Raw genomic sequence first — 27,217 nt, forward strand, 5'->3', positions numbered from 1 at the left:
CCTCCTCCTGGGAGAGTCTAAGGAGCATACACTCAAATGCCTACCCTTTCCATTCCCCCATCCCTAACCCCACTTCATCTACAAGGCCCGTCTCCTCTGAGGAGTCTTCCTGGGTATCTCCACTAACTTCTCCCCTCAAAACCACTCCTACAACCATAGGCGAACAAAAAGGAAGTCCATTTGCTTCCTAGAGCTGTTGTAACAAATACCACGACCTGGGTGGCTTAGGACAACAGAACGTTTTTGTCTCATGGTTCTGGAGGACAGAAGTTCAAAACTAGGTGTCAGCAAGGCTGTGCTCCTTCTGAGGGTAGCAGGAAATGATCTGTTCCTATCCTCTCCCATGGCTTCTGGTGGTTTGCTGGAAGTCTTGGCATTCCCTGGCTTGTCGACGCATCGCCCGCCCCTGCCTGTCTTCACATGCCGTTCTCCCTGTGGTATGTCTGTCCAAACTTCCCTTCTTTATTTGACATCAGTCCTATTGGATTATCCTCAACCCATTACATGACTGGGACCCATTAGTTTCTTAGGGCTGCTGTAACAACGTGTCACAAACTTTGTTACTTAAAACAACAGAAATTTACTATCCCACAGTTCTTGAGACCAGAAGTCTGAAATTAAGGTGTCAGCAGGGCCACATTCAGTCTGATGGATCTAGGTTGGATCCCTCTTCTCTTCTTCTACTTTCTGGTGTTTGCTGGTCATTCTTGGGGTTCTGTGGCTTACAAAGAACCCCTTCAGTCACATGGCTGTCTTGTCCCTGTGTATCTTCACACTGTCTTCACTCTGTGTCCAAATTTTTCTAAAGATACCAGTCATATTGGATTAACACCTCCCTAATGACCTCACTTGAACTTGGTCACCCCTCTAAAGAACTGTCTTCAAATAGGGTCACATTCAGAGCGACTGGAGTTTAAGATTTTAATATACTTTGGGGAGGGGACACAGTTTAATTCATAATAATTGCCCCAAATCAAAAGGCTTACTGGTTGCTGAGGGTGTGGGAAACAGGCACTGTCACAGCCAGGTGGAGGGAGTGTAATTAGTACAATTCCACAGAAGGCCAGTTACAAAGGAGCAATACCATGTTAAATGTTTCTGCCCTTTCACTCAGGAATTTCCACGTTTAGGACTTTACCCCATCAACATACTCACACACTCATATAAAATCATGTGCACGAGGACATTCACATGTTTCTATTGCTGCCATGACAAAGTATCCTGAACTTAGTCAAATAAAACAACACCCATTGATTATCTCACAGATTCACAGGCCAGAGGTTGGGATGCAGGCGTGGTTCAGCTGGGTTCTCTGCTTAGGTTCTCACCAGGTTGATGGCTGCTCTGTGGAGGAATCCTCTTCCAAACTCATTCAGGTTGTTGGCAGGATCAAGTTTGTCATAAGGTCTCCTTCATCTGAAAAGCCAGTAATGGTGTGTCCTCATGATTCAGATTTCTCTGCTGCTTCTGCCTTCTGCTTTTAAGGGCTCATGAGAAAACATTGAGCCTGCACTAATAATCCAGGATAATCCCACCTATTTAGTTGATTATTAACTTTAATTATATTCACAAAATTCCTTATATGATGGAATTATGGGGTCCAAAACATTTCCCACTTCACAGCCCAAATATCCATCTCAGGAGATTGATTAAATAAATTATAGCACATTTATTCCATGGAACACTGTACATCAATTCAAAAGAAGGAGGCAGCTTAATATGCTAATAATGTTCAAGAAAGTAAGTGAAGAAAAGCAAGACAGAGGACAATGTGTATAGTACGCAACCAAACAGGTTCCTTTTTTATTTTGGTAAGTGCTTAAGATGTATACATCCTTGAAAAGCTACACAAGAAACCAGTTTATAGTAGCTGATTTTGAGAAAAGAAATGAGGACAAAAGGCAGGAGAAAGACATTTTTCAGACTATGCCTTTTGTACCTTTCAAGTTTTGTACCCTGTATGCATCAATTATTCAAAAATCAAACCCTTTTCTTCTTCCTCTTCTTCTCCCTACTCTTGTGTGTGTGTGTTTTAAGATTTTATTTATTTATCTTTAGAGAGAGAGAAGGGAGGAAGAAAGAGGGAGAGAAACCTCTGTGTGCAAGAGATAAGTCGATCAGTGACTCTCATATGCCCCTGAGGGGGGACATGGCCTACAACACAGGCATATGCCCTGACTGGGAATCAAACTGCTAACCTTTCACTTTGCAAGCTAGCACCCAATCCACTGAGCCACACCAGCCAGGGCCCTCCTTTTGTTTTTCAAACCAATTTCTTATGTCCTGAGAAATCTCAGGCTAGGGCTGTATTTCCTCTATTGAAGCATGATCTTGCTGAATACTCTACCCAACACCCTGTAAATTATGAGTTTTTCCAGTTTGGCTAGAGGGAGCAGCGCTGTTCCCATCCCTATGTGAGACACGGTTTCTGTTCTTTCTAATCTTTTCCAGTGGTATTTTGATTCTGGGTAGTTTCTTCATAAGCAATCCCTAATCCGTACCATGTGCAGCTCTATCCTCTCCAGGAATTCAGTTCTATGAACTCAGGCTGCCTGGTCTCCTTAGACTCTAGTCTGCATCTCCTTGACTCAGGAAACCTGCTAGGCTCTGCTAGGGTTCTTTCTCTCTGTACTGCTGCCTGGAATCTGCTATTAAGTCAGTAGGCTAGGGAAATTGAAGAAGTTCACTCCATTTGTTCCCTGTCTCTCAAGGACCACTGCCCTTTGTTGCCTGATATCTGGTGTATTGAAAATTATTGTTTCATATCCTTGGTATTGTTATATGGTTATTTCGGGGCTTGTGATGTTCTAGATAGGAGGGTAATCCAACCTCCATTACTCATTGTGAAGCTGGTGCATCTTCAACAACACCTAATGACAGGACAACTCCTCATACAAATTCCACAGAAAGAACCACATTTTTAACAATGACTATTGAAACCAGCAGCTCTGTGATATTTACTGCAAAGTCTAACGCATCTTTAGTAACACTTTCTGTTGGAACCACTCATCTGAGAACCTCTAAAAATTCTACTGTATTTTCCACACCTTCTACACAAAGTGCCACATCTATGACAGTGCGCTCAGTGGCTGCTGCATCTTCAACAACACCCACTGACAGCATTACTCTTCATAAAAATTCCACAGAAAGAACCACATTTTTAACAACCACTAGTGAAATCAGTACCTCTGAGACATCCACCTCAGAGGCTACTACGTCCACTGAATTGCCTCCTTTTATCACCACTGCTCTCCTAACCTCTAACAGTTCTACATTATTTTCAACACATAATACGGACAGTGCCAGTTCTGGTACAGTGCCTACGGAAGCTGGTGCATCTTCAACAAATCCAAATGAGAGCACCACTCCTCATACAAAATCCACATGAGGTAACACATTTTCAACTATAAGTAGTGAAAACAGCAGCCCTGTGACATCCACTAAAAAGTCTAATGCAATCTCATTAATGACTTCACTGTTACCACTCCTCTGACGATTGTACAGGTTCTAGTGTATCTTACCCACTTTTGAAGGGCAGTGCCAGCCCTATGACTGTGTCTACAGAAGCTGGAATATCTTCAACAACATCAACATACATTACCGCTCCTAATAAAAACTCCACATATTCGACAATGACTAATGAAACCAGTACCCCAGACACATCTGCTACAGAGGCTACTATGTCTTCTGCTATTATTCTTCTCTTGTTATCACCATTCTTTTTGTAACCCTAACAGTTGTACATTATCTTCCACAGTTGCTACAGTCATTGCCAGCTCTGTGACATTGCCTGGAGATGATGGAGCATTTTCAACATTCCGAAATGTCAGTGCCACCCAAGATAAAAAATCCAACAGAAGTAACACATCTTCAACATTGACTACTGAATTGAGCACTCCTGTGACATTAACTACAACAATCAATGCATCCTCAGAAAGGCCTTCTTTTAGCACCTCCTCTCTGACCAACACTGTGAAAGATACTGTACCTTCAGCATCTGCTGATGAAAGTGCCACTTCTGTGACAGTGTCTGCAGTAGTTGCGGAATCTTCAACCATTTTGACGAACAGCATGACTCCTGCTGCAAAATCCACAGAAGGTAGCACATTTACCACCAAGACTGTTGCAAACGGCTCCCCTGGGATAACGTCTACAGGGTCCACTGCATCCTCAGTAATAACTTCTGTTAGCAGCTCTTCTCTGACAACCTCCACAGAGTCTTCCATAGAAACTGCCACCTCTGTGACACTACCTACAGACTCTGATGCATCTTCAACGAGTCCGACGGATGGCACCAGCGTTCATACAACTACCTCGGAGACTAACATCAATTCCACCATGACCACTGAAAACAGCACCACGGTGACAGACACTACAGAATCTACCGCATCTTCAGCATTACCATCTGATGGCAACACCGATCCGACAACTTCTGCAGAGGCAAGTGTATCTTCCACATCCCCTACACACAGTGCCACTTCTACGACATTGTCTCCAGAAGCTGGCACATCTTCCACAACTTGGACTGAGAGCACCATCTCCCATACAACTTCCAAAGAAGAAAGCACATTTTCTACAATTACGAGTGAGATCACCACACCTGTGACATTCACTACAGCAGCCACTGTATCCTCAGAAAGCCCTTCCTCAAGCACCCCCTCTGTGACCACCTCTACGGAGGGTAATGTCTCTTCAACATCTGCTACTGAAAGTGTCACCTCTGTGACCTTGTCCACAGAAGCTGGCGCATCTTCCACCATTTTGCCTGACGGCACCACTTCTCCTGCAACCTCCACGGAAGGTAGCACATTTTCCACCATGACTGCTGCAACTGGCTCCCCTGAAATAACCTCTACAGGCTCCACTGCATCCTCAGTAATAACTTCTGTTAGCACCACCTCTCTGACACCGTCCACAGAGTCTACTGTATCATCAACATCTTCCACAGACAGTGCCACCTCTGTGACATTGCCTACAGACTCTGGTGCGTCTTCAACGAGTCCGACGGATGGCACCAGCGTTCATACAACTACCTCGGACAGTAACACCTTTTCCACCATGACCACTGAAACCAGCACCGCGGTGACAGACACTACAGAATCTACCGCATCTTCAGCATTACCGTCTGATGGCACCACTCATCTGACAACTTCTGCAGAGGCAAGTGTATCTTCCACATCCCCTACACACAGTGCCACTTCTACGACATTGTCTCCGGAAGCTGGCACATCTTCCACAACTTGGACTGAGAGCACCATCTCCCATACAACTTCCAAAGAAGAAAGCACATTTTCTACAATTACGAGTGAGATCACCACACCTGTGACATTCACTACAGCAGCCACTGTATCCTCAGAAAGCCCTTCCTCAAGCACCCCCTCTGTGACCACCTCTACGGAGGGTAATGTCTCTTCAACATCTGCTACTGAAAGTGTCACCTCTGTGACCTTGTCCACAGAAGCTGGCGCATCTTCCACCATTTTGCCTGACGGCACCACTTCTCCTGCAACCTCCACGGAAGGTAGCACATTTTCCACCATGACTGCTGCAACTGGCTCCCCTGAAATAACCTCTACAGGCTCCACTGCATCCTCAGTAATAACTTCTGTTAGCACCACCTCTCTGACACCGTCCACAGAGTCTACTGTATCATCAACATCTTCCACAGACAGTGCCACCTCTGTGACATTGCCTACAGACTCTGGTGCGTCTTCAACGAGTCCGACGGATGGCACCAGCGTTCATACAACTACCTCGGACAGTAACACCTTTTCCACCATGACCACTGAAACCAGCACCGCGGTGACAGACACTACAGAATCTACCGCATCTTCAGCATTACCGTCTGATGGCACCACTCATCTGACAACTTCTGCAGAGGCAAGTGTATCTTCCACATCCCCTACACACAGTGCCACTTCTACGACATTGTCTCCAGAAGCTGGCACATCTTCCACAACTTGGACTGAGAGCACCATCTCCCATACAACTTCCAAAGAAGAAAGCACATTTTCTACAATTACGAGTGAGATCACCACACCTGTGACATTCACTACCGCGCCCACTGCATCCTCAGAAAGCCCTTCCTCAAGCACCCCCTCTGTGACCACCTCTACGGAGGGTAGTGTCTCTTCAACATCTGCTACTGAAAGTGTCACCTCTGTGACCTTGTCCACAGAAGCTGGCGCATCTTCCACCATTTTGCCTGATGGCACCACTTCTCCTGCAACCTCCACGGAAGGTAGCACATTTTCCACCATGACTGCTGCAACTGGCTCCCCTGAAATAACCTCTACAGGCTCCACTGCATCCTCAGTAATAACTTCTGTTAGCACCACCTCTCTGACACCGTCCACAGAGTCTACTGTATCATCAACATCTTCCACAGACAGTGCCACCTCTGTGACATTGCCTACAGACTCTGGTGCGTCTTCAACGAGTCCGACGGATGGCACCAGCGTTCATACAACTACCTCGGACAGTAACACCTTTTCCACCATGACCACTGAAACCAGCACCGCGGTGACAGACACTACAGAATCTACCGCATCTTCAGCATTACCGTCTGATGGCACCACTCATCTGACAACTTCTGCAGAGGCAAGTGTATCTTCCACATCCCCTACACACAGTGCCACTTCTACGACATTGTCTCCAGAAGCTGGCACATCTTCCACAACTTGGACTGAGAGCACCATCTCCCATACAACTTCCAAAGAAGAAAGCACATTTTCTACAATTACGAGTGAGATCACCACACCTGTGACATTCACTACCGCGCCCACTGCATCCTCAGAAAGCCCTTCCTCAAGCACCCCCTCTGTGACCACCTCTACGGAGGGTAGTGTCTCTTCAACATCTGCTACTGAAAGTGTCACCTCTGTGACCTTGTCCACAGAAGCTGGCGCATCTTCCACCATTTTGCCTGACGGCACCACTTCTCCTGCAACCTCCACGGAAGGTAGCACATTTTCCACCATGACTGCTGCAACTGGCTCCCCTGAAATAACCTCTACAGGCTCCACTGCATCCTCAGTAATAACTTCTGTTAGCACCACCTCTCTGACACCGTCCACAGAGTCTACTGTATCATCAACATCTTCCACAGACAGTGCCACCTCTGTGACATTGCCTACAGACTCTGGTGCGTCTTCAACGAGTCCGACGGATGGCACCAGCGTTCATACAACTACCTCGGACAGTAACACCTTTTCCACCATGACCACTGAAACCAGCACCGCGGTGACAGACACTACAGAATCTACCGCATCTTCAGCATTACCGTCTGATGGCACCACTCATCTGACAACTTCTGCAGAGGCAAGTGTATCTTCCACATCCCCTACACACAGTGCCACTTCTACGACATTGTCTCCAGAAGCTGGCACATCTTCCACAACTTGGACTGAGAGCACCATCTCCCATACAACTTCCAAAGAAGAAAGCACATTTTCTACAATTACGAGTGAGATCACCACACCTGTGACATTCACTACCGCGCCCACTGCATCCTCAGAAAGCCCTTCCTCAAGCACCCCCTCTGTGACCACCTCTACGGAGGGTAGTGTCTCTTCAACATCTGCTACTGAAAGTGTCACCTCTGTGACCTTGTCCACAGAAGCTGGCGCATCTTCCACCATTTTGCCTGACGGCACCACTTCTCCTGCAACCTCCACGGAAGGTAGCACATTTTCCACCATGACTGCTGCAACTGGCTCCCCTGAAATAACCTCTACAGGCTCCACTGCATCCTCAGTAATAACTTCTGTTAGCACCACCTCTCTGACACCGTCCACAGAGTCTACTGTATCATCAACATCTTCCACAGACAGTGCCACCTCTGTGACATTGCCTACAGACTCTGGTGCGTCTTCAACGAGTCCGACGGATGGCACCAGCGTTCATACAACTACCTCGGACAGTAACACCTTTTCCACCATGACCACTGAAACCAGCACCGCGGTGACAGACACTACAGAATCTACCGCATCTTCAGCATTACCGTCTGATGGCACCACTCATCTGACAACTTCTGCAGAGGCAAGTGTATCTTCCACATCCCCTACACACAGTGCCACTTCTACGACATTGTCTCCGGAAGCTGGCACATCTTCCACAACTTGGACTGAGAGCACCATCTCCCATACAACTTCCAAAGAAGAAAGCACATTTTCTACAATTACGAGTGAGATCACCACACCTGTGACATTCACTACCGCGCCCACTGCATCCTCAGAAAGCCCTTCCTCAAGCACCCCCTCTGTGACCACCTCTACGGAGGGTAGTGTCTCTTCAACATCTGCTACTGAAAGTGTCACCTCTGTGACCTTGTCCACAGAAGCTGGCGCATCTTCCACCATTTTGCCTGACGGCACCACTTCTCCTGCAACCTCCACGGAAGGTAGCACATTTTCCACCATGACTGCTGCAACTGGCTCCCCTGAAATAACCTCTACAGGCTCCACTGCATCCTCAGTAATAACTTCTGTTAGCACCACCTCTCTGACACCGTCCACAGAGTCTACTGTATCATCAACATCTTCCACAGACAGTGCCACCTCTGTGACATTGCCTACAGACTCTGGTGCGTCTTCAACGAGTCCGACGGATGGCACCAGCGTTCATACAACTACCTCGGACAGTAACACCTTTTCCACCATGACCACTGAAACCAGCACCGCGGTGACAGACACTACAGAATCTACCGCATCTTCAGCATTACCGTCTGATGGCACCACTCATCTGACAACTTCTGCAGAGGCAAGTGTATCTTCCACATCCCCTACACACAGTGCCACTTCTACGACATTGTCTCCAGAAGCTGGCACATCTTCCACAACTTGGACTGAGAGCACCATCTCCCATACAACTTCCAAAGAAGAAAGCACATTTTCTACAATTACGAGTGAGATCACCACACCTGTGACATTCACTACCGCGCCCACTGCATCCTCAGAAAGCCCTTCCTCAAGCACCCCCTCTGTGACCACCTCTACGGAGGGTAGTGTCTCTTCAACATCTGCTACTGAAAGTGTCACCTCTGTGACCTTGTCCACAGAAGCTGGCGCATCTTCCACCATTTTGCCTGACGGCACCACTTCTCCTGCAACCTCCACGGAAGGTAGCACATTTTCCACCATGACTGCTGCAACTGGCTCCCCTGAAATAACCTCTACAGGCTCCACTGCATCCTCAGTAATAACTTCTGTTAGCACCACCTCTCTGACACCGTCCACAGAGTCTACTGTATCATCAACATCTTCCACAGACAGTGCCACCTCTGTGACATTGCCTACAGACTCTGGTGCGTCTTCAACGAGTCCGACGGATGGCACCAGCGTTCATACAACTACCTCGGACAGTAACACCTTTTCCACCATGACCACTGAAACCAGCACCGCGGTGACAGACACTACAGAATCTACCGCATCTTCAGCATTACCGTCTGATGGCACCACTCATCTGACAACTTCTGCAGAGGCAAGTGTATCTTCCACATCCCCTACACACAGTGCCACTTCTACGACATTGTCTCCAGAAGCTGGCACATCTTCCACAACTTGGACTGAGAGCACCATCTCCCATACAACTTCCAAAGAAGAAAGCACATTTTCTACAATTACGAGTGAGATCACCACACCTGTGACATTCACTACCGCGCCCACTGCATCCTCAGAAAGCCCTTCCTCAAGCACCCCCTCTGTGACCACCTCTACGGAGGGTAGTGTCTCTTCAACATCTGCTACTGAAAGTGTCACCTCTGTGACCTTGTCCACAGAAGCTGGCGCATCTTCCACCATTTTGCCTGACGGCACCACTTCTCCTGCAACCTCCACGGAAGGTAGCACATTTTCCACCATGACTGCTGCAACTGGCTCCCCTGAAATAACCTCTACAGGCTCCACTGCATCCTCAGTAATAACTTCTGTTAGCACCACCTCTCTGACACCGTCCACAGAGTCTACTGTATCATCAACATCTTCCACAGACAGTGCCACCTCTGTGACATTGCCTACAGACTCTGGTGCGTCTTCAACGAGTCCGACGGATGGCACCAGCGTTCATACAACTACCTCGGACAGTAACACCTTTTCCACCATGACCACTGAAACCAGCACCGCGGTGACAGACACTACAGAATCTACCGCATCTTCAGCATTACCGTCTGATGGCACCACTCATCTGACAACTTCTGCAGAGGCAAGTGTATCTTCCACATCCCCTACACACAGTGCCACTTCTACGACATTGTCTCCAGAAGCTGGCACATCTTCCACAACTTGGACTGAGAGCACCATCTCCCATACAACTTCCAAAGAAGAAAGCACATTTTCTACAATTACGAGTGAGATCACCACACCTGTGACATTCACTACCGCGCCCACTGCATCCTCAGAAAGCCCTTCCTCAAGCACCCCCTCTGTGACCACCTCTACGGAGGGTAGTGTCTCTTCAACATCTGCTACTGAAAGTGTCACCTCTGTGACCTTGTCCACAGAAGCTGGCGCATCTTCCACCATTTTGCCTGACGGCACCACTTCTCCTGCAACCTCCACGGAAGGTAGCACATTTTCCACCATGACTGCTGCAACTGGCTCCCCTGAAATAACCTCTACAGGCTCCACTGCATCCTCAGTAATAACTTCTGTTAGCAGCCCCTCTCTGACACCGTCCACAGAGTCTACTGTATCATCAACATCTTCCACAGACAGTGCCACCTCTGTGACATTGCCTACAGACTCTGGTGCGTCTTCAACGAGTCCGACGGATGGCACCAGCGTTCATACAACTACCTCGGACAGTAACACCTTTTCCACCATGACCACTGAAACCAGCACCGCGGTGACAGACACTACAGAATCTACCGCATCTTCAGCATTACCGTCTGATGGCACCACTCATCTGACAACTTCTGCAGAGGCAAGTGTATCTTCCACATCCCCTACACACAGTGCCACTTCTACCACATTGTCTCCAGAAGCTGGCACATCTTCCACAACTTGGACTGAGAGCACCATCTCCCATACAACTTCCAAAGAAGAAAGCACATTTTCTACAATTACGAGTGAGATCACCACACCTGTGACATTCACTACAGCGCCCAATGCATCCTCAGAAAGCCCTTCCTCTAGCACCCCCTCTGTGACCACCTCTACGGAGGGTAGTGTCTCTTCAACATCTGCTACTGAAAGTGTCACCTCTTTGACCTTGTCCACGGAAGCTGGCGCATCTTCCACCATTTTGCCTGACAGCACCACTTCTCCTGCAACCTCCACGGAAGGTAGCACATTTTCCACCATGACTGCTGCAACTGGCTCCCCTGAAATAACCTCTACAGGCTCCACTGCATCCTCAGTAATAACTTCTGTTAGCACCACCTCTCTGACACCGTCCACAGAGTCTACTGTATCATCAACATCTTCCACAGACAGTGCCACCTCTGTGACATTGCCTACAGACTCTGGTGCGCCTTCAACGAGTCCGACGGATGGCACCAGCGTTCATACAACTACCTCGGACAGTAACACCTTTTCCACCATGACCACTGAAACCAGCACCACGGTGACAGACACTACAGAATCTACCGCATCTTCAGCATTACCGTCTGATGGCACCACTCATCTGACAACTTCTGCAGAGGCAAGTGTATCTTCCACATCCCCTACACACAGTGCCACTTCTACGACATTGTCTCCGGAAGCTGGCACATCTTCCACAACTTGGACTGAGAGCACCATCTCCCATACAACTTCCAAAGAAGAAAGCACATTTTCTACAATTACGAGTGAGATCACCACACCTGTGACATTCACTACCGCGCCCACTGCATCCTCAGAAAGCCCTTCCTCTAGCACCCCCTCTGTGACCACCTCTATGGAGGGTAGTGTCTCTTCAACATCTGCTACTGGAAGTGTCACCTCTGTGACCTTGTCCACAGAAGCTGGCGCATCTTCCACCATTTTGCCTGATGGCACCACTTCTCCTGCAACCTCCACGGAAGGTAGCACATTTTCCACCATGACTGCTGCAACTGGCTCCCCTGAAATAACCTCTACAGGCTCCACTGCATCCTCAGTAATAACTTCTGTTAGCACCACCTCTCTGACACCGTCCACAGAGTCTACTGTATCATCAACATCTTCCACAGACAGTGCCACCTCTGTGACATTGCCTACAGACTCTGGTGCGTCTTCAACGAGTCCGACGGATGGCACCAGCGTTCATACAACTACCTCGGACAGTAACACCTTTTCTACCATGACCACTGAAACCAGCACCACGGTGACAGACACTACAGAATCTACCGCATCTTCAGCATTACCGTCTGATGGCACCACTCATCTGACAACTTCTGCAGAGGCAAGTGTATCTTCCACATCCCCTACACACAGTGCCACTTCTACGACATTGTCTCCGGAAGCTGGCACATCTTCCACAACTTGGACTGAGAGCACCATCTCCCATACAACTTCCAAAGAAGAAAGCACATTTTCTACAATTACGAGTGAGATCACCACACCTGTGACATTCACTACAGCGCCCACTGCATCCTCAGAAAGCCCTTCCTCTAGCACCCCCTCTGTGACCACCTCTACGGAGGGTAGTGTCTCTTCAACATCTGCTACTGAAAGTGTCACCTCTATGACCTTGTCCACAGAAGCTGGCGCATCTTCCACCATTTTGCCTGACAGCACCACTTCTCCTGCAACCTCCACGGAAGGTAGCACATTTTCCACCATGACTGCTGCAACCAGCTCCCCTGGCATTACCTCTGTAGGGTCTACTACATCCTCAGTAATAACTTCTGTTAGCACCACCTCTCTGAGAACCACATCATGTAAGTAATTTTTGAATTCATTTTTTCAGTGACTAAATTCACCTTTTTTCAGTCTTCTTTTTTTCTTCTAGAGTTGTCTTCTTCTGCTGTTACTGTGATCCGTTAGATAACTACTTCTGCAGTCCTACCATCGCAATCTTCGTTTCTGTTTATGTTTCTTGTTTCTTTCCCTTTGCCAATCTTTTTTACAACATAATTTGTTCTCTTAGCTTGGGCACCTACCTTCAGTTCCCAGTAATGGGTCCACAAATCTTTTTTCCTTCCTTTTATACTTTGCACATACCTGTCCCATTGCATTTTATATACTATAATTTTATTAACTTTCTTTCTTACATTTTCAGTTTCACGTCTTTTTGAGAAGCTTTCCTTATTACTCTTGGTAATGTTTAAATGGAAATTTTTTTTGTGTTTTGTTTTTCAGGACATGTTGGCAGTGTATTCAAATGTACTCTTGGCAACTCTCTTTTAGTCACCTTTCACTTTACTTTGTTTTAACTCATCCTCTGAGTATTCACCATAGGAACAAACAACATTCATTTTAATTCACTCTGAACTCTACTTTCATATTCTTGAATGTTCATCCTTATGCCTCCATCTCTTTTTCTTTGACTCTAGAACTTTCACTTAGCTCTCTCTGTCTAGTTAGCATGAGACCTGCCCTACTTCAATCATATTATTGGCAGCCGTCCGTCTCGAGAGACGATGGTGTAGCTTCTTAAGAGTCTATCTGCACCGCCGAGAATGGCTGTGCAGTCCGACTTGGGGGTAACACGGTATCTGTCTCCTCCCGTGTTGAATCGACATCTTGCGATGACGCTGGAGTGTCCTCTCCAGTGAAGCTGAAGCTACAGAGCCTGGGCAGGGTGATATGGAGGGTCTGCTGTTGCCCATGCAGCAGACCCCCCCTCTCTTCGCAGCTGAAGGGTCCAAGGGAAAGACGGAGTCAATACAGCTTGGCTTCAGGTGCGCCGCAGGAGTTGCCGGTGTTGACTACAACGTCAAACCGCCTTAGGGACTCCGGCTCCGGATTTTCTGTCGGGGTTTACTCCCTTAGCCTTTCCCCTGAAGAGGTATGCCGCAAGGCAGCGGAGGTTTTTTGGAGTCAGAGTTTTCCTTCTCATTCATACCTACTGCTATAATATACTATTATTTTATTATATATAGTATATGGTATATATTATATGGTATACCATTATACTGTCAGTATTATCATGAGATTGGGAAAGGCTATTTGGCGTGCATTGAATGAAGTACAGCAGTTCTTCATTCGTTCTTCCAATTATGTCACATTCAACGTGGTTTTACTCTAACATTAATGAGATGCCTTAGGCACTTAACTCTTGTTCATATGAGTCAGCTTATGGTAAAGTCAATTTTTTATACATTATTTTACTTTGCAGAAACTATATATGATGTTAACTGAGGTCTTACTGTATATTAGTTAATCTAATTGAAAGATTTCCTGATTTAAATGAATTATAGATACGCTCAGAGACATATGACCTGTGTCTTCCCAGGCCACTTCCCAGTCTGTCTTGAACTGATAAAAATAAGAGGCTGTTCTTCAGTTTTTGGCTGCTGCTTTTTCTCAGGACTTCGTAAATTCTTCCTCCGTTGAGTTCTGCTTTGCCTGACCTTTCTATTCTGTGCCTTTGTTCTCTGGTCTCTCTCCAATGTATCTTTGTCTTGGTGAGTTCTCTCTGGTTCTTAGGTGGTGGGCTGAGCACCTTCAGAAGGGAGTTGTAGACCTTGTGTTCCCAGGCAGCCCCGCAGGTGTTTCACAGTAAATGCCAGGTGGCTGCATGACTGCTGAGCCCAAAGCTAGTTTCGGTCATCTCCCTGAAGGCAGATGGTCCCTTCTGTCTTCCTCCTATCCCTTGGTGGTTGGCTTTCTCTTTAGGCTGTTGGGCAATAGGTGAACATACCCAGCAGCTGCTTTAGCCTTACTCGCAATCCTGGGCTTAAGCACTTAGATTAAGTCTGGACATTCTTCAGTAATGAGAGAGAGAGATAGAGAGACAGAGACAGACACAGAGACTGAGACAGAGTCAGAGACAGAGAGGAGTTACAGGTCTCCATTGTGCCCAGGGCTCTTGAGTCATCTCTTCCTTTCTTCCTGAATATTTTGGACCAAAGGCTATAAACAGGCAGTTTAATGTGACTGTTGTGGGTGTGACCCCTGCTCTATGAGTCTGGCAGGGGTAGACCAGGAGGTGGAGGTAGGACAGATCTTCATAGAGTGCATGAACATATCATGTGCCTCCCCGTGGGAACCACACCTCAAATACTGGTCTGCATAGGCACAGCTCTTCTCAAGAAAAGCCAAAAAGAGCAGAACTTTTGATTTTCCAGGTTGGTTGGCATAGATGTTTGAGAGTTGTCTATAACCACTTCCTATTTTTTAAAACTAAGTCTACACTCCTCCCTCAAACTCCATGTCCCAGCAAATTAAGAGTGAGTCAGAAACAGTCACAATGGCAATGATGTCCAGGACAAGCTCTTCTGAACCAGGCATTGAATTGAGAATGACATGCTCATTCTGAAGCTTGGTGGATTCCAGACTGACGAAATCCCCCTGAATTCTCTCAGTCACTGTATCCCTTTTTCTCATCCTCAGTCCTGACTGTGTTGCCCCCACTTCTCACACTAGGTTTTTCTTTCCTTGATTTTGGGGGCTAAAGTAAAGCATGCTGAAAATAGGTCTCTACAACCAGGTCGACTCTGCTTCCATGTGGAATCTTAGCCTCTCTCCACCTTACTTCTCCAGTCTGTAAAGTGAGGATGATACTGTCAGGCCCACCGGGGGCTCATGAGAATATCCAGTTAGACTGTGGTCTGTATAAATATGTTGTGAGCTATAAAGTACTGTGTAAATACATGTGGTTGAGATAGATCTTGTCCCTTTCAGTGACCTGCCTCAATGGAGGGACATGGAATGGCAAGGCCTGTGAATGCCCCACTGGCTTTAAAGGAGATAAGTGCCAGTTTGTGGATGTAGTTTGCCAGAATGGAGGCACATGGGATGGGATCAAGTGTGTGTGTACTAGCCTCTTCTATGGACCAAGGTGTGAGGAGGTGGTCTCGACCATTGAGATAGGTGAGTAAAACTGCAGGGCTCTTTCTTCCCCAACCCTGGAACCCACCTCCATGCTGGGCACCCATTCCTGCTCTTTCTTGGCTAGAAATATGACCCTTTCCTGGGTCAACCATTTTACCCAGTGCTAAGAAAGTAAAAATATTTTTTAAATGAATAAATCAAGAGGGTATAGTTTGGAGCAAAATACAAATTTGGTGCAGAATTTTTACCGTAAAATATACTCAAAATAAGTGAGTATATGATGGAGCAGAATACAAAATGTGTATAGAATTCTCTAATAGAATATAAGACCCAAGGTCCCTTGGGCTCCGTTGCAAAGTCATGAGGAGTACAGTGTACCCCTCTCTCCAGGGGCACTCTGGTGAGATCTGAGTGGGGTTGGGGTGGGGAACTAGGCTACTCACCCACGCAGAGCAGAGTCACTAGAGGTATGGGTCTCCTTGGTAGGAAATTCAGTGGGTCCTGCCCTCAGTAAGTGATGCTGTTGTCTGACCCCCTCAGAGCCTCCTCCAGAGACTGTCACTGCCCAGATGGAACTGAGTGTGACAGTGACCAGCAACAATTTCACTGAAGATCTACGAAACCGGTCTTCTCTGAAGTTCCAGGAATTCAATAAGCTATTCACAGAACAGGTGGGCCTGGGAGAGCAAGTCCTCATTGCTACTCAGACCTCCCCAGGTAGGAATCTCTAAGGGTTAAGAAAGTAGATGAAGGTTGAGTTAGAGGTGAGCAAGTTTCTCAGCTCACCATTGTCTCGGGGCTTTCCAGGGAGGGAGGGGAAGACAAAGCAAGTTCCCACCTGGGGCTTCCCAGGGGCCCTAGAGGCAGGACTGGTCTCTGGGAAGACTCTACTTTGTTTGGACAGGGGATGGGGGACAGGGAGATGTTGCATATCCATCCTCTGCTTTCCTGAGATTCTGTGGAAAGGCCTAGCAGGTCCCCATGTGGGGCCTCTGGGATAACAGTGGCCTCCTTGCCTTTCAGATGGACAAAGTTTATTCCGGGATCCCTGAATATGAAGGGGTTAACATCACAGAATTGAGGTAAGTATCTGAGGTTGCTAGGAAGAAGGTCTATGGAGTGGAAGCGAAAGTCATAATTAGAAAGACAATTGTAACTATGCCCCCTGAATTCGTCTGCTAAAGCTGTCATAACAAAATATCCCAAACTGGATGGCTTAAACAACAAATCTTTATTTCTCATGGTTCTGGAGGCTAGAGATCCAAGATCAAGGTATCAGCAGCTTTGGTTTCTTCTGAGGCATCTCTCCTTGGATTGCAGAAAATTGTCTTCTTGCTAGGTCCTTACATGGCCTTTTCTCTGTGCATGTACATCCCTGGTGTCTCTTCATGTAACCAAATTTCCTCTTCTTATAAGGACACTGATCAGATTGGATTATGGTCCACCCTAACAGCCTCATTTTAATTTAATCATTTCTGTGGAAGCCCTATCCCCATATGGTAAGATACTGGGGAACTGGGGCCTCAACATATGGATATGAGGGAACACAATTTAGCCAATAAAACCCTTCAACAATTATAGTTTCACATACATTTTCCAAATGAAATCTCATAACCACCCTGTGTTGAGGCCAGGAGGGCTGTTTCCATTGTGCAGATGAAGAAATTGAGGCTTAAAGAGATACAGTGAGTTGTCTGAGGGGTGATTTATAGAGTGGTAGTGACAAGATACCAACATACAAGAACACCTGGAGGCTACAGCTTGTATGATGGACACCCCATTAGTCTTCACTGATGTAACTAAATAACTTAGCTTGCAAAGGGAAACCCCCAGGACAAAAGATGTCCAAGTTCACAGTTGTCCTGTATTCACTTCTGCTCACCAAGGATAGGGTTCTGCCCTCACAGAATCTTTACCCTGTTACTGACCCCAACTTCATGAAACCCTTGGGAACACAGGGCGACAGCCTTTCTCATGGTTTACAGAGTCATCACTGATAGTTTTCAAAAGGAACTTATAACCAAAAGAAAAATTTTTTTTACAAAAGGCACAGAAAAAAACTGTGTTTATCGGCCTTCATTTTTCTCCCTATCTCAATTCTGTCTAACTTGAGACCTTCTCTGCCACACAATGAAGGCCACCTCAGGTAGGACCAGGTGGGGTTCCCAAGTCCCTTCCCAGGCTGCGTGCACAACAGGTGCCGGGCCAACATGGGGCAAGGCATGTCTGCTCTTTGGCATCTCAGCTACTCTGGAAGAGAACAGTGTTTTTCTTTCTGCCCCTAAAACTACTCTCTGGGACTGGCATGTGTTGACCCTGTAGGACTCACTCTTTTGCTCCTGGGGTGGGGTAGGGGGCTCTGAGTGCCAGTCCTCATCCCTGTACTCCACCTGTCTCTCAACCTCTTAGGCAAGAGAGGGAGGAAGGGCTCTGTGGACCAGGCACTGAGCCAGCGCCTTTATGGTCCTGCCTAAAGGTATTGCGGGTTTTCCTCTATTCCACCTCCTTGGGCAGATAGGACAGCTGGGCTCTGAGGGGTGTGAGAAAGCACACAGCAGGGAAGTGATTCTTGCTCAGAGGGTGAGGGATTGGGAACTAGGGGAAAGGAAAGGAAGCAAAGGGAAGCTGTGAGCATGTCTGAGGCCCTGGCTTCTCATAACTCTTGAGCAGAGAGTAGAGAGAGAGTTTTGACAATAATTTTAATGTTTTAGGTATCAGGAACTCCTTTTAGAATTGAAAAATATTTGAGGGAGTAGAAGAAAAATGGACATATGCACCTTGAAATTTTTGCATATGGTCTTAAGAGGCTCACAGACCTCCTGCAGGCAGCCTACCACCTAGAAATTCATAAATCCCAAGGAATCCCTGGTGCAACCTCCTCCCCTATGGTTGATGGCCACTTATGGATACTTTCCCAGCAGCTGTCCAGTCTCCTGCATCAGTACATATAAAGTAACGCCTTAAGGTCGCCCACTTCCATGGTGCCATCCCTCCTTCCATCTTCATTCCTGAGCCTTCCCTGAGTCTTTCAGGTGATATGGGTCCAATAGTGACATGCCAAGTGCAGTGCCTGGAATGGAGCCTTCACCCAATAGACATTGGGTCTTCATTTTCAACCATCCCCCAACAGCTCTGCCTTCCCATGTGGGAAGAGAGGGCAAAGCCTGACTGGGGAAAGGGTTGGAGAGATGAGCACCCGTTAGCACTCTGGAAGATAACCAAGGACATCTTTCTTTCTCTGCTCAGTCCTGGCAGTGTGGTGGTGAAGCATGATGTCCTCCTGAAGGCCAATTTCACCCCAGAATACAAGGAAGTTTTTAAGAATGTCACCCAGAAGGTGGAGGAAAAAATTAAGAATATAACCCAACAGCAAGTAATGAAGGACAATAACTGCACAAGTAAATTCCTAGGCTTCTGGGGAGGGGCATGAGGAGGCCCTGGGGTGGGAGAGGGGAGAGAGGCAGATGGGGTGAGCAGGAGAACACTGAGAAACCAGGAGTCAGTCCCAAAGCTGATCGCTCTGACTGGCAGATGCCAAGAGAGGCTCTGAAAGGTGTTTGCAGAGGTAGGTGCACTAAATCCTGAATCTGCAGGAACATGAGGATGAGCCTCACTTATTACTCAAAGTACGTGTTTCTAAATGCAATAAGCAGTGTGGGGATCTTGGCCAAGGAGGGCATGGGAGAAGATAGTTGGAGAGTCATGGTTCTGGATAACTGGATGTGAGGCTGGCATTTCCTCTTTGCAGGGACTGATTACCACCCCAATGCTCCCCCCCCCCCCCACCTGAGTCTCCTGCTAAACAAGCTCATCAGGGGCTTCGTGTCTCCTTCACAGGCTTAATGTGCTTCAACAAGAATGCCACCCAGGTGCAAAGCATTTCGGTTAGCGAATACAACCCTGACGGTAGGTGACCCAAGGGCTTCAGGGATAGCAGGGGAGGCAGGCAGCTCTCCCAGCCTCTTGACTATGCGACTCCATGCCCCCTCAGAGGAATGTCGGGAGAAGGCTGGGAAAGAATTTGCTGACTACTTCTTTGTGGAGTACAAGGACCAGAAACCAAACTGCATAAACCGCTGCACACCTGGCTTCAACGTCTCTATGGACTGCCACTTTGGGAAGTGCATGCTGGAGCGCAGTGGCCCGCGTTGCTAGTGAGTGTCTCACTGCCCCGCCCCAGGCCAGCTGCCCTCCTCTCTTCCCACTCTGGGGACCCTGCTCCTCCAGACTTCAAGGTCGTGGAGTGAGTCCTGGACTTTTCTGAATGCAGCCAGCCACAAAGGTCATGCATGGCCAGAGCCCCAAGACCAGGTCCAGAATGGGCTGAGAGTGGTTCAGTAGCTGCCCTCCTTTTCCTGCGGTTTGTATCTGGTGAGGCTGAGGAGAATGTCAAGCTCTGAAGAAGCAGATGAAAGGCCCCAGCCTCAGGAAGCCCTCAGTCAGTTGGGGAGGACAGGGCCTTGCTCCAGAGAAAGATCAGCATCCTCTGCTGGTGAAATGGAGGTAGAAGATCACACCTACATGGGAACAGTGGGAAGCCTGTAAAGGCTAAGGGAGTAGGAAAGCAAAGACAGGCATTGCCTACTGAAACTAAACCAAAGAGACCCCAGCTGGAGTACCAGGTATGGAGGAAGGACTGGCACATATGCAAAGGCCTGAGTAGTTGTTCTGGGAAGGCTTCCTGGAAGAGGAGTTTACAGGTTGTCCTGGGGAGGAAAGGAACAGGGTTCAGAAAGGGCATCTCCAGGGAGGAGGAGTTTCTTCAGAGGAGGAATTGCTCTGGACCAGGCATGGGGCACTGTTCTTCCCCATAAAGAAGAAGGCTGAAAACTAAAATGGTTAATGTGTGGGTGAAATGGTCTTTGTTTGGTTCTCAAATTCCTGGGTGCAACCCAGCAAAACCCCAGAGTTGGGCCAGCTGCTTTAGGTCTGGATTGCAGAACTTGAAGGCCTAGGGCTGGGTATTGGGGCTATTTAAGGCCCACCCATGGAAGCGGGACTTCGACTGTATTCATCTCCTCAGGGCTCCTTGCTCTGCATCCTAGCAATCACCTTTTCCTCATTATCCACTCAAGGGGTCAGGGCTAGTTCTAAGATTGGGACTGTTAGTATTGGCTGGCCCTGACTCTGAATGGCTCCCTCTCCCCACCTACTCCTTCTCTCCATCTCAGCTGCCTGACCACAGACACCCACTGGTACAGTGGGGACACCTGTGAGTTTACCACCAATAAGAGCCTGGTGTACGGGCTCCTGGGGGCAGCGGGCGCAGTGATGCTGATTGTCCTTGTCATCGTCCTGGTGTTCACATTCCGCTCCAGGAGAGAGGTGAAAAGGTGAGCCACTGCCACCGCATCTTCCATTTGCCTCCAGCTCCTCCTCCTTTTCTGATCCCTCTGTTTCTAATCATGTTATCCTTTGGGGTGGACAGAGCCAGTCCCCAGATTTTTGTTCCCATTCTCTGCTCAAAATCAGATCTCTCCGGTGTTTATCAACAGGCAAAAGTCCAAAGTGACTGAGCTGTACAAGTGGCATGAGGAGGAGGGCAAATCTGCCCCTGGGACCTTCCAAAACTCTGGCTTTGACATCTCTGAAGGTATTAGACATTCTCAGTAGACTCAAAATAACTCAAAGTGTGAATACACACATCTGAGGCATGTGGGAGGGGCAGAAGGAGCAGAGGAAAAGCATTTTCATCTCTAAAATGTTGGGTTCCATGTCTGCAAGCCTATTTCCACCACTGGCTCCTGCAAGACCCTGGATGGGGCACCAGCGTGGGCACAGCATGCTTAGACCATGAGGTGGTGTCACAGGTCGTAGGTTTCTCTAGAACACAAAACTGTGCCTATGTGGACACAAATAAGCACCTAGGAGTGGGTAAGCTCATTAACAGATGGGTTATAGCTCAGTAAAGTGATTAACTAAAGGATTTGTTAGATTAAATGTACATGTTAAAATGTCTAGAAATTGAGTCTTTAAATTCAAAGAAGGAAAAAATGGTATGAGGAAAACATTTTAGTCTCTTCACAAAAAGGCAAGAAAGGGGAAACAAAAAAGGAAAGAGTATGACAAGTAGCACAAAATAAGAGAGAAAATAATCCAACCATATAAATAACTATAATAAATATACAAGAGCTAAACACTTCAATTAAAAGAGTAGACTTAAAAATCTATTCACTGTGTATGAAAGGCACATGTAAAACAGAAGCACAGAGAAAGGATGAAAGCAAAAGTATGGAAAAAGACAAAACAGAAATACTGCAATAGCTGTTGTTCTGTGTGTAGCTATATTCATTGTGGGTAAATAAGTGCTAAAGCAAAAAAATTATTTAAAAAATAATCAGTATCTACAGAGAAATGGTTTACTTTGTTAAGAAGATATAAAAAACCTAACTTGTGAATCCTATTAATACAGTTTTAAAATATATAAGGCAAAACTTGACAAAACTAGAAGTAAGAATTAATTCACCACCATGGTGAGAGATTTTTTTTTTTTTTAAAACCTTCTCTTAGTAATTGACTGATCAAGGGGGCAAAAAATAATCAAGGATATGGAACTTTCATATGAAATAAATAACAGCTTTAATGTAATTGTCATAGACAGACTGCATTCAGTAACCGAAGAGTATACATTCATTGTAAGAGTATATGGAAAATTTATAAGAATCTCCACACACAAAGTCAGGAAAAAGTCTCAATAAATTTCAAAAAACTTGTTCAAATTATACTATATCATCTGACCACAATGCAAGTTAGAAATCAATAACAAAAATATTTCTGAAAAACAAAAACAAAAATCCTATATCTTTGGACCAAATAAGAAATCATAGTGGAAGTTAGAAAATACTTGGATCTGAATGATAATGAAAATACTTGGTTTCAAAATGTGTGGTATATAGCTATATCCGAACTCAGAAGGAAACTTATGCCCTAAAAGCACTTGTACTGGTGGAGGAAAAGAAAAATTGGAAATCACTGGGCTAACTTTTCAACTTAGAGAGTTAGGAAAAAAACAACAAAATAACTTCAAAGAATGCAGATGTAAAAATAAAAAGTAGAAATCACCAAACTAGAAAGTAGAAACACAATAAAAAGGGTCAACATTTCAAAAGCTGGTTATGTGAAAACCAATAAAATTGACTGATTTCTGCTTATGACTAATGAAGAGAAAAGGGTGAAGATACAAATAGCATCAGGAATGAGTAAGGAAATAGGGCTATGATTGCAGCAGTGATTTAAAAGCTAATAAAAGACTATTACAAACATCTTCCAACCAACAAATCCATAAACTTAGGCAAGATTCAGAATGGTTCTAAAATTGTTTCTTAAAATGAACCAGGCTCAGTTGGTTTTACAAGTGAATTTTACCAAACATTGACAGAGCAGAGACTGATAATCTTACACAAACTCACTCAGAGACTGGAAGAAGAGGCAATTCTCTCCATTCACATTGCAAGCCTACCAAAAATGTTTATAGCAAAACCAAGGGCAGTACAAGAAAGTAAATTTAAAGACCAAACTTGCTTGTGCACATAGATATAAAGATGCTAAACAAAAAATTAGCACGCCAAATCCAGCAGGTATAAAAAACATGACTAGCTGAGTTTAATCTAGAAAACTGAGTTAGTTCAAGATTAGAATATCTATTTATAAATTTACCAAATTACCAGAATAAGAAGAAAAATATGATCACTGCAATGGATGCAAAATAAAGCATTTAATAAATATCCTTATCTGCTCATCATAAAAACTAATCCAATTAAGAACAGAATCTCCATTTCCTGGTAAAGGTATCCACACAAACACACAAAATCATTCTCAAGGATAAACCATTAAAAGTCAATTTAACCACAGATTGGCAAAGTTTTTCTATAAAGGGTACATTTTGGGCTGCGGGCTGTATGAACTCTGATACAACTACTCAACTTTGCTGATGATGCTTGAGAACAGACACAGACGATATATAAATGAATGAATAAGTGCGGCTGTGTTCCAATAAAGCTTTATACACAACTTAAAATTTTTCAAGAATTCTTCACTCATAAGACATATAAAAATAAGTAGCAGTCTGGATTTGGCTCACAGGCAGTAGTTTGTCAACCCCTATATTGAACCAGGGGCAAGTCACAAATGTCCTCTATCACCAATTATATTAATTATTGTCCCAAGTGTCCTAATCAGTGTAATAAAAATGAAAAAGTGTTTAAAGGTTGGAAAGAAAAACATAAATCTATCATTTGTTCATGTGGTTGTCTTACATGAAACACAAAAGAATGTTAAATCACTAAAATTAATAGATTCAGCAAAGTTGCCAGATATAAGAGCAATTTTATAAGTTGAATTGCATTTCTATGCATCAGCAACAAAGAGATAATATAAAAATACTCTTTATATAGCACCTAGAAATACTATTTAACAAAGGATGTTTAAGACTTTTCAGTGGAAAAATGATCAAAACTTTATTTAAAAGTATTGTAGAAAACCTACATGAAAGAAAAACCACGTGTTCATGAAATGAGGCAGCCAATATCCTAAAGCCATCACATGGCACCCCAAGCCAGGCCATATCTTAATGGACTTCATGAACTTGAGAAGGTGCTGAAAAGGAACTTAAGGTTTTTGTTGAATTTTTAAATGTGATTGTTTTACATCTTTTGAGAACCAATCAAACCGTTTACTGAGGTCAGGTAATTTAGGTAGCCTCTCATGTTTGCAATAGTTCTCAGGATCTTGGGAAGTAGGGATGCACCTCTCACCCAGCAGAGGGTGAGATAAGAGGGAGAGATGAGAGCTTGTCTTCCTAACCATCTGCTTCCATGTCTAGAACAAGAGAACTCCATTGACCTGGACTCCATCTATAGTAACTTCCAGCCCAACTTGGGCGACATAGACTCTAAAACAAAGGTAAGAAAGGTCTGCATGAGATGTTCACCTGCTCCTGCTCTAAGACCCCGTCTTCCCTCCTACCATAGTAGGATCTTCAGAAAAGCTGTCATGTTTATGATTTGTTAGTCAAGGCGATCACCTAGTCCTACACTGCTGGGAAATGGACATAACTTGGGATGGTAGCAGGTGGAGGAGGACAGCTAAGCAGCAAGGTGGGGTCTACCTTTTTTAGACCCCTGAGGCTTCAGGTTCAGAGGTTTCCATTTGCACTTAAAGAATGTCCTTGGTGGCCAATTTATTTAGTTATTTTAATTTTTTTAAAGAATTTATTTGTTTGTTTGTTTGCTTATTTATTTGTAGAGAGGGAAGAGGAGAAAGAGAGGGAGAGAAACATCACTGTGTGGTTGCCTCTCACTCGCGCCCCCAACTGGGGACCTGATGTGCAACCTAGTCATGTGCCCTGACTGGGCATCAAACCAGCGACACTTGGCTCACAGGCCGACACTCAATCCACTGAGCCACAGCAGCCAGGGCTATTTTAATTTTCAAACACACATGAAAGTCAAAATAGTAGTGCAGTAAATACCTATATACCTCATCTAAATCAACAATGTTTAACATGTCATATATATATATCATATATATATATATATATATATATATGAATTTTTGCTGAACCATTTGGAAGTCAGTTGCAAACATTATGACACTTGGTTGCTATACACATTAGTACCCACCTCAGAATACCATTATCACACCCAGTAAGTTGATAATAATTCTAGAATATCATCCAATATCCATTCTTCCAATATACCCAGGAACATCTCTTATTACCAGTTTTCTCAAAAGTGAATACTACATATATCATTCACTGATTTCTATTGTATCTCTTTGGTCTTTTAACCTATGACTGGCTCCTACATTTTTTTAATATACAGGTGTGAAGAAAAATTAAGTTTATAGTTGTGCATATGGAAAATAGTACAACTGTACTGGAAAATATTTACAACTGTATGCCTACTTTTGCCCAGACCTGTATTGGTTTTTGTAAGAGTCTAATATGGTTGTCTTAAAGAATGCCACACATTCTGAATTTGTCTAATTATTTTCTTATGGTGTCATTTAACTTGTCCTTCAATCTTCTGTATTTCCTATAAACTGGCAATGTGGTCCACAGGCTTGATTACACTCAGCTTAATCATTTTTACTAAGCCTACATCATATATAATAGCACTGCATCACCTCAAGAGGTATATAGTGCCAGGTTGTCTCATTATGGTTGAGTCCAAGATAGGTCACTGGGTAAGGAGTGAGAACTCTTTAATTGTCACTTTTATTTTAACTGGATGGATATTTGAGGGCAAAAAAATACCCTCAAAGTAGTCACACCTCAGAAGAAGTGTGATTGGCTTCAGGCACTAGTTATCTTCCCTAGAGCCAACCTTGTTGCAGAAGTGAATTCCTAGCCAGGACACACTTAAACCTCCTTAATTTTGAGGTTGGGTAGAGTGGAGGGATACAGTTGTTTGCATTAGACTCCAGGTAATAGAATAAGTTCTAAACTGAGTGCCTCCCCTGTCCCAAGACTCTTATGCTTCCAAATTCCAGGTTTCTCATGAACCCAGCCCTCATGTGGTTCTAACTCTCTTTCCAGATCAAAATTCAGAGGCCTCAGGTGACGATGACATCAGTTTAAGGCAAAGGCAATCTCACATGGAGCTGTGGGGTCTGGAAGTAAGAAGACCTCAGTTCAGCTAAGTTTGGTGGACCATTTCCCCATTGCGAGTGTTCTATAGGAACATGATAAGACATAAAGAGGGAGAGGAGAGAGACCACAGTTCAGAGAATCTCTCTAAAAGAAACACCGTGGGAGCTCCAATGGGCTTGTCGGGACGCAGGCAAGTCCCTTCAGCTCATTCTGGGGAGGTTCTTTCTGCTCTCTGTCAAGCTTCAGCACCAAGGACAGCATTCCCATCAACAGGTTTACAATGGTGATCCGCCCAATGCGGATTCCACTTTCTGTTATACAAAATGATGTTTAAGATTTATTACATTCCCCCTTCATAAAAAAAAATGTTTTATAAATATAGAGCATTTTCTTTTAGTATATAATATGATTATTTTTAAAGTTCTTTTAGTCTACAGATTCTATTTCTTGTTAATATAATCATGTATATTTTAATAAATAAAAACAACACAAGCACTTTTTATTAAATTTTTTATGGTTCCCATGCTATTCTCCAGTCAATGCCCTATACAAGCTCCTGTTTCTCACCTGCCACGCTCTCTCCTCCTTCCCTTCTCTCCTCCAGGATGTAGGGTGTGATGAATTTGGCCTCAAAATGACAAGAAGGAAATCTGAAGCCACATGGAGTGCCATGTTCTGACCTTCCCTGGCTTCACTTGCTGTCCACCCAGGATGCCGTGCACATTCTCTC

General features: G+C 45.3%; 5 protein-coding genes across 5 annotated transcripts; all 5 read left to right on the forward strand.

Annotated features, from left to right (window-relative positions):
• Positions 1-4,338: 4,338 nt before the first annotated feature.
• Positions 4,339-5,489, forward strand: LOC150009029 (uncharacterized). The gene is made up of 2 exons (XM_090279338.1): positions 4,339-5,210; positions 5,459-5,489. Exons 1-2 carry the CDS (start codon positions 4,339-4,341, stop codon positions 5,487-5,489), a joined length of 903 nt encoding a protein of 300 aa, XP_090135464.1.
• A 220-nt stretch (positions 5,490-5,709) lies between these two features.
• LOC150009030 (uncharacterized) lies at positions 5,710-8,129 on the forward strand. Its single transcript, XM_090279339.1, has 2 exons — positions 5,710-7,962; positions 8,073-8,129. The coding sequence occupies exons 1-2, from the start codon at positions 5,779-5,781 to the stop codon at positions 8,127-8,129; spliced, it is 2,241 nt and encodes a 746-aa protein (XP_090135465.1). The 5' UTR covers positions 5,710-5,778.
• A 337-nt stretch (positions 8,130-8,466) lies between these two features.
• Positions 8,467-10,289, forward strand: LOC150009031 (uncharacterized). Its single transcript, XM_090279340.1, has 2 exons — positions 8,467-10,122; positions 10,233-10,289. Exons 1-2 carry the CDS (start codon positions 8,659-8,661, stop codon positions 10,287-10,289), a joined length of 1,521 nt encoding a protein of 506 aa, XP_090135466.1. The 5' UTR covers positions 8,467-8,658.
• A 289-nt stretch (positions 10,290-10,578) lies between these two features.
• LOC150009032 (uncharacterized) lies at positions 10,579-12,449 on the forward strand. Its single transcript, XM_090279341.1, has 3 exons — positions 10,579-11,603; positions 12,119-12,241; positions 12,359-12,449. The coding sequence occupies exons 1-3, from the start codon at positions 10,579-10,581 to the stop codon at positions 12,447-12,449; spliced, it is 1,239 nt and encodes a 412-aa protein (XP_090135467.1).
• Positions 12,450-12,569: 120 nt separating this feature from the next.
• Positions 12,570-26,994, forward strand: MUC17 (mucin 17, cell surface associated). Its single transcript, XM_090276797.1, has 11 exons — positions 12,570-12,838; positions 15,747-15,935; positions 16,437-16,567; positions 16,920-16,978; positions 19,143-19,294; positions 19,734-19,802; positions 19,888-20,050; positions 21,068-21,229; positions 21,392-21,489; positions 24,718-24,797; positions 26,434-26,994. Exons 1-11 carry the CDS (start codon positions 12,643-12,645, stop codon positions 26,473-26,475), a joined length of 1,341 nt encoding a protein of 446 aa, XP_090132923.1. The 5' UTR covers positions 12,570-12,642; the 3' UTR covers positions 26,476-26,994.
• The last annotated feature ends 223 nt before the right edge of the window (positions 26,995-27,217 follow it).

The sequence above is a fragment of the Furipterus horrens genome, unplaced genomic scaffold (genome assembly GCF_987537825.1).
Source record: "Furipterus horrens unplaced genomic scaffold, mFurHor1.1.pri manual_scaffold_5, whole genome shotgun sequence".
Lineage (NCBI taxonomy): Eukaryota > Metazoa > Chordata > Mammalia > Chiroptera > Furipteridae > Furipterus > Furipterus horrens.